Source organism: Pteropus vampyrus, unplaced genomic scaffold (genome assembly GCF_000151845.1).
Source record: "Pteropus vampyrus isolate Shadow unplaced genomic scaffold, Pvam_2.0 Scaffold2, whole genome shotgun sequence".
Taxonomy (NCBI): domain Eukaryota; kingdom Metazoa; phylum Chordata; class Mammalia; order Chiroptera; family Pteropodidae; genus Pteropus; species Pteropus vampyrus.
This window is the reverse complement of record NW_011888783.1, coordinates 19,939,665-19,947,644: the sequence shown is the minus strand read 5'-3', so window position 1 is coordinate 19,947,644 and position 7,980 is coordinate 19,939,665. Positions and strand designations below refer to the sequence as shown.

General features: G+C 31.8%; 1 protein-coding gene across 4 annotated transcripts in view; it reads right to left on the bottom strand.

The window, feature by feature from the left end:
* Positions 1 to 701: 701 nt before the first annotated feature.
* The window catches only part of SPC25 (SPC25, NDC80 kinetochore complex component), an 11,604-nt gene continuing 4,325 nt past the window's right edge, over positions 702 to 7,980 (bottom strand). For 2 of the 4 annotated variants that reach the window (XM_011358166.2, XM_011358144.2), the window contains exons 4-7: positions 5,613 to 5,759; positions 4,503 to 4,607; positions 2,355 to 2,453; positions 702 to 844 (exon numbers count right to left, since the gene is read on the bottom strand). In XM_011358166.2, the coding sequence (XP_011356468.2) occupies positions 726 to 844; positions 2,355 to 2,453; positions 4,503 to 4,607; positions 5,613 to 5,759 (470 nt within the window). In that variant the 3' untranslated portion in view covers positions 702 to 725. The remainder of the gene's footprint in view (positions 845 to 2,354; positions 2,454 to 4,502; positions 4,608 to 5,612; positions 5,760 to 7,980) is intronic. The other 2 variants (XM_011358161.2, XM_011358153.2) reach the window with 1 other exon arrangement.

Below are 7,980 nucleotides of genomic sequence, written 5' to 3'. Positions count from 1 at the left end.
GCCTCCTAACTTTTTAATATTATCAGTCCTTGACCTTCGAAGCTTGGAAAGTTCTGAGATACAGTGCTGGTTGTACAAATTCCCATTCACAGGCTATCCATAAACTACCCATGCCTGCCATTAAAAAAATATATATATATTATTTCAAATATATAAAATGTATTTATTATGTATTACATTATATATATTATACATATATATACACATATATATACCTAGGAATATATATGTACATATATTGTTGACCTTTGACAACTGCAGGGGTTAGGGGCTCCAATCCCAACACAGTTGAAAATCATATAATTTAAATCAGCCTTCCCTATATAGATTCCCAATGGTGGGTTGAAAATACTGTTTTCCATCCATGCTTGGTTGAATCCACAGATGTGAAACCCAGGGATATGGATGACTAATTGTATATTTATTGGAAAAAATCGACATATAAGTGGACCTGCACTGTTCACGGGTCAACTGCATGCGTGTATATATATTATCTTTCATAAAAACAAACAAACAAAAAAAAAACAAAAAAAGACACATTTGACTTTATAAATTTTATTTCCTAAGTTTTTAATTAATATCTCAAAGAAATACACCACACAGAAATATTTAAAAAATACAAAAGGACTATAAAGCAAACAACGAATAATGAGAATTTCTTTTAAAAGAGATACATGATAGGAAAGGAAAATAAACAGTTCTCATATACTATTTATACATTAATTTTAATCCATAGTACTAAAAGCTTTCCGAACATTGGCAAGAAAAGCCGAAAAATTTTTGGTCTTTCTTACATTCTCTTGAAATTCTGCTAGGCACTCAAGTTGAGGAGCACTATCTGACACTAAAAGAAAAAAAAAAGACAATGTGAATGAGATTTTCTTTTTTTATGGAAGAGAAGTATTTCTAATTTAGATGCTTTCATCTGATTCAAATCATTTTAATTCCATTTTATTGAACTGCTTTGAGCACATGATGATAGATTCGCTTGATTTTCATATCCTAACTATTTTGGAACTTTCCTTTGTTTAATCTCTAAATGTTCAAATCTATGCACTACAGTCTTGCTTTAAACAGAAGTCAAGAGATTGAAGAGCTTAATGATAAAAAACAGAACGCCATTTCCCATCATCTTTCCTATATATTTTAACTATTTACACTGTTTTAACAGGTTTTTTTTTTTAACTGTTAAGTAAGTTTACTCTGCAAAACTTTAGCCTGACTTCTAGTTTCTGACCACTGGATCAAAAAAGAACAACTTTCAATGCCAACCCTTAATATTTACAATTACGGAGAAAAAAACCTAAAGTTTCACAAATGAAATGGAAGTCATTTGAAAATGTGATTGCTATTCCAAAAGTTGTATTTGCATTGCCTACTAAACAAGTGATACTCCAAGTCACAAATAACAGTATGTAACTCTTATGTAGTTGTACCAGGTGGTACATATTGGGAGCAAGCAAGTCTCCAGAGAGGGCAGTCAAAAGAAATGATCCAGCGTTCCCTACTATTAATCTTGTCCCTTGTTCAAGAGGAAGAAATTCGACTGTAGCAGATATCCCGCTCTTTGGTAGAGACTGCTTAGGAAACAGGCCCATGACCAAGCAGAGAAACAACAGAAAAGAGTACTTGGTCCAAGACTAAACTGTAGTTTCTATTTTAATACACTATCAAATACTATGAAAGTAAGTAGCAATAAAGGATATCCAACTTAAAGAAAATTAAAAAGCTAGGTAAGAGGTTTTTTGAGATTGCTTTTTAAAATTCGGTACTCATTAAATTAGAAGATGTCTATATAGAGAGAAAAAGCCAAATATTTGTATATGAATCTGATTCCGAAAATATAAATTCCATTGGAGTAGGAATTGAGTCATCAGGGCATATTAGGGAGCCAACTAAGCTGTTCACCTGAGTGTGTATCTCCTATAGATGCTTTAATATGAAACCACAGGTATAAAAAGCTGAGAACCATTTCCTGAATTCCAATAAATTACTTTAAAAGGGTAATTAGAATAAAAAAAGAGATAAATATATTTCCATTTTCTTCTTAGTAACACTATCAGCAATCACATATGTTCTCCATAAATCAAAAACCTGCTACAGAATCAGTAACTTGGCTAAATTATCAATATATAGGATAGAGTAATTCTGTAAAATTGATTTTTGGGAAAAAATATTATTATAATATCTATAAATCAAAACTATTGTTATAGCCTTTAGAATATCGTAAAAAAACAAGACTAGAAAACAATAGCTTGTGGGAATATTACTTCCTTCGTATTACTTTATATTCCAATTCAAATAACATTTTGGGATGCCAATCTTAAATGCCAGTTATAGAGAGGAGGAAATACCTTCATAGTCCCTTGCTTCATTTAGGTGCAGGCAAAACATAAATGGGCTATCAGGATGCTTTGGGTCAATATTAGTGAATATAAACTGCAATTTATCACCTGAAAAAAAAGATTATCTATTTAATATCAGAATATTTTATTGTACCAAAGCTTTCAATGGAGATGAGCTTTCTTATCTCTGTCTCTGATCAGTTATCTATACTGCTAAGTATATATATTCACTTAACCAATGTCTCCAAATGTACAAGATACAAATTAGTTTTAAAATGTATTGTAGTTTAAGTGACAATAAAGGCACAAACAACAAAAGAAAAAAATAAATTGGACTTGATCAAAATTAAAAACTTGGCCTTTAAAGAACAATACCAAGAGAGAAAAAAGATAACACAGAATAAGAGAAAATATTTGCAAATCATATCTCTGATATGAGTTTAACACATAGGATGTATAAAAAACTCCTACAACTGGACAACAAAAAGAACAACCCAATTCAAAAATGGACTAAGGACCTACAAAGACATTCCTCCAAAGAATAGATACAATAGATACACCATTTTAAACTTACCAATAAACACATGAAAAGATGCTCAACACTACTAATCACTGGGGAACTGCAAACCAAAACTACAATGAGATACCATTTCAAACCTACTAAGACAGCTATAACAACAACAACAACAAAAGTGTTGATGAAGATGTAAAGAAATCAGAACCCTTTAATATTGCTAGTGGGAAAGTAAAATAGTGCTACTGCTGTGCAAAATAGTTGGGCAGTTCCCTGAAAGTTTAAACAAAGAATTACAATATGATCCAGCATTTCCATTGCTTGGTATATACTCTTAAAAAATGAAAATAGAGACTCAAATAGGTAACTATACCCATGTTCACAGCAGCATTCATTTTTTATAGTAGCCAAAAGGTGACAATAGCAGTGTCCACCAATAGACGAATGGATAAACAAGATGTGTTATACATATACACATACAATGGAATACTATTCAATGAAGAGGAATGAACTTGACACATGCCACAACATGAATAAACCGTGAAAATGTTATGCCAAGGGCAATAAACTGGACACAAAAGGACTGCTATCCTCAGAATCTTAGAAAGGTCTGCTTGCAAGGATGGTCCCTGGCTGGTGTGCTAGAGGTCCCCAAGACCACCTCAGGTTTGAAGATTCAATAGAACTCATAGGGCTCAACATATGGTCATCCTCAGGGCTCTGATTTATTATAGCGAAAGGGTACAGCAGAATCAGCAAAGGGAAAAGATGCATGGAGTGAAGTTCAGGGAAAACCAACACAAGCTTCAAGAGCCTCCAATAAGCTTCCCTGGGAGACAGCACTTCACATATACTGTCACAATTCAGTGCTGAAGAATTTACACATCCTGTGTGACTTCACTGGTTTAGGACTGTTGAAAACTTGCACCTGATAACATTGTTTCCTCTAGACTTTGCCCATAAACCTTTTTGGGCGGATTTGTTTTGTATCCTTTCTGCAATAAATCTGAGCCATGAATATGACTATATGCTGAATCCTATAAGTCTTTCTGGCAAACCACCAAACCTGACAGTGATCCTGGGGACTCCCGACACAATAAGTAGTGCTGTAAACACATAATGACCATTATAATACTTAAATGCTTTAACCTGGTAATACCCCTCTGGGAATGCCATAGAAATTATACAAAAGAATGAAGAAGTCTACATTCACCACAGTACTTCTAAAACTAAATAACAGGCAAGATCCAAAGGCTAAGTTAGAAGCAACGCATGTGTTAAAACAGATAAAAGACTAAATAAATCATGATACATTAATGGAAAGAACTATTTCACCACCATTTTAAACTTACCACTATGCAGGCTATAACAACTGAAGAAATGCTAATCATACAATACCAAAACAAACAAGGAACAAAAAATACCTGCACATTGGCAACCATGCCAAAAAATGCATTTATTAAAACACTAGATGATATATAACCAAAGCATCAGTAATTATGTTAGGGTGATAAAATATGTCATTTCCTATGATATATTTTTACTTTGAAAAAAAAATTATTTAATTCTCTACTTAAGAAACGACACATCTTTATAATCCGCCTTTATAATCTCCTAAGTTTTACTTATGTTAGTATACTTACCATAAATTTTTCGAATTTCTAGTCCAAGTCGCTCTTTATACAAGTCTACAGATTTCTGCAGCCTTTTCAACCTCTCTTCACTAGCTTTTTTAGCAGTGGAAATAGCTATGATTTAAAAAAAAAAAATACACCATATCAAATATTTTAAATGACAAATAATGCTCATCTAATTAATTTTAAAAACTTGAAAACAACTATAAAAATGATGGCAGGCAAATGAATCTGCTTACATTTATTCAGTTTTTATCTCTACCAATTAGCAAAAGGGGCTTCTGTTCATTTAAGATGGAAGGAAAAACTGTGTGAGTAAATATGTACAGGTACTATTCTATTTTATTATGTAGTAGCATGAATAAATAGGCCAAGACTTGCATGGCTGGCAGAAATAGACTTCTTTGACACTATTTGCTTTTTCTAGTTAGCCAAGATATTGCTTCATTGGAAAAATATTTTATTCTTTTAAACATAACTATTTCTCATGTGAAGTCAACCTCGTTTCATACTAGTTTAGAATTATTCTTAAAGTTAACACATTATTCTCTAAGTAATACATAGCAAATGAGAAAAATGTAGAGTTGCATGCAAACTCTATAAGAAAACACATTAACAAAACAAAACTTTGCTATTTTCAAGAGACTTGAGAATTACTTTGTGGGCAAAGAAGACTCCTTTCTAAAGGAAGCACTCATTTGAGTATGAAAGTTTCTTAGACAAAAGGACTTTCTAGCATAAAGAGCATGCTTAATGGTTCCTGGCAGAGCATGTGTGATCAATAAATCTGTTGCATAAATTACACTATGGCTTCTCCCAGGCAAATCTTATTTAGTGAAACTATCTCCCACTATGCTTAACTAAACTCCCATATCAATTTCATTATTACTCTGGCTATATTAGAAATCAAAAGGACCTCTAAATCAAAAGAAAATAAAACTCACTTAGCTAACTTCGCAGGCACTTTACAGAGATGAGTGGCTGGCTACATCCCTATGGTATATTTTCTATTTTTGGCAATAAGCTGGAGAGAAGGCAAGATGTACATAATAGTTGTGAACCATCACCATTTTGAAATTTAGATTGATGTTTTAAATATGTGTACAACTGGAAACTTACTTTCTTTCTTCCTGGCATATTCTTCCTTAAGATCCTGGATATTTGCAGCCAGTACTTCCAATTCTTGCTTTTTGTCTTTTACTTCAACAGTCAACTTTAACAACTTATCTTTTTTTTCCTGAATGAGCTTATTCTGCCTGCAGATCTCTGTAAGAAGCACAAAGTATTAGCCAGAATATATATGCTTTACTCTCCAATACATATCTAAGATAAGACCATCATATTGACTTTCATAATATTAATACAGAATGTTTTAATTGATATTTCCTAATGATTAAAGAATTATAAAAGAAAAAGAAAATAGTCTAATCTATTCCTTTCTATTTGTTTTTGAAAATGGAAATGAGAAGACAAAAATGCCTTTTTAAAAAAGAATGCCAAATTAAATCAAGAAATAGAAAATCAGAAGATCGTGACTCTTGCAGCTCCCACTTTCAAATAAATACAAAAATAAAACCCACCACCAAAGACAATCAAATTTACACAGTGCCTTGAAGAAACAGCTAATTCTAACGCTATATGATTCTGAAACATACTAAAAAGATAGAAAGGAAAAAAGGAAGGGAGTGAGGAAAGCAAACAGGAAATTTCATTTACTCTAGTAAAAAACAAAACATTCAGGAATATCAAGAAACATGTAGGCTCTGTATTTTAAAAAAATGTAAAACTTGTCTGAAAGATATATTTGACCTGTATATATGGAGAAACACTTTATGCTTCTATTGTAAATACTATAAAGATGTCAATATTTCTCAAATTCATATATTTAATACAGTCACATGGAAGGGAGAGGATCTAACAAAATTGTAAAATTTAATATGATGAATACATAGGTGAGAATAGTTAAGAAAATATGGTAAGAAAAACAACAGAAAAAGGATTTGCCCTATCAGATTTAACATCTGTGATTGTAACACTAGTAATACAATAGTGGAGTACAACTTAAAGAACTGATTTAGAGTTCAATTAAACAAAAAAGGCATTCCCCAACAAATTCCTGTTATGTTTAGGAAATTAATATGAAAAATGAAATCTAAATAAAGAGGTAGATTGTTCCCTAAACAGTGCTGAAATTCAGAATTAATTACATATTTATTAAATATAAAATGAAATCTTACAAAACCTAGAAGGCAGTATCTGTGAATATAAAAGTAACGCTATGGGGAAAGATCTTTTTACTCAAATGCAAAAAGAAATCAAAGTGAAAGGCATATACTGACTACATAAAATGAACAGGTGAAAAAATTCATATGTGATTCAAATAAGCATCAAAATCTACTATATGCTAGGTACTTTGTCCAACAACTTATATTTATTTATGTAAATTTTTTATATAAATTTAAGTTTCACAATAACACTATTCTGTAGGTCATACTCTCTATTTTAAAAGAAGAGGAAAAAGACTCAGCAGTTCATTCATTTGCCTAAAGCTTTATTTGCTAGGATACAATAAAGAGTAAGACCTGGCTTCAAACTCAGGTCTTGACTTCAAAGGCTGCTTCTGACCATTATAAACTATCCTCCCCAACAATGAGCTATTGTTCTTAATCTAAAAAAGACACAAATATAAGTTCCTAAGGGAAAAAAGTAGATAAAGGAATAAACAGAGGAAACATAGAATTCAGACGGTTAGTAAGTACAAAACATAATTTAACCTCTGTAATCCCAGAAATGCAGATAAAGCAACAACATACCAATTTTCATTTATTACAACAATGTTTACAAAAATAATAGCTAGTGTTGAGAAGAATACAAAATACCAAAGTCCTTGTGGAAAGTATTTTTGACACTGCAAAACAAAAGTCTTAAGGGGATTCATGTCCTTTGATAGTTATTTCATCTTTATAAAGCTACCCTAAGAAAACAAGATGTGTGCAGATATTTTCATACACAAAATTATTTTCAGTACTACTTACAATAGTGAAAAACTGAAAACATCCAAAATGTCTAATAAATAAATTGTTAAATAATATGGTACATAAATAAGACAGACTATATTTTCAAAAAGTTAATAATGTGGGAAAATACTCTCAAAGTGGAAAAAGGAAAAAAACAGCACAAAGTTATGTTGATAATGAGTAAAGTAGGCAAGGCAAAGCAAAAGAAAGTATCAGGACTAGGGCAAATTAAAGAAAACGTGCCCCATGTAAAGACATTCCAATTTAATACTGTTTTAAACATGGTGCTGCTAAATTTAGAATGTCCAGTGGAATATGGCTTGTGGTTTGTGTGTGAGAATTCATTAAAAGCAGCTGATCCACTCCGGGTAATCTGGAGTGGTAAAAATGAGAAGGCAAGAACAGTAGTAAAAATATGGAGAGAACAACTCTCAGAATACTAAACCTACACCCAGAGAGTTGAAAAAACT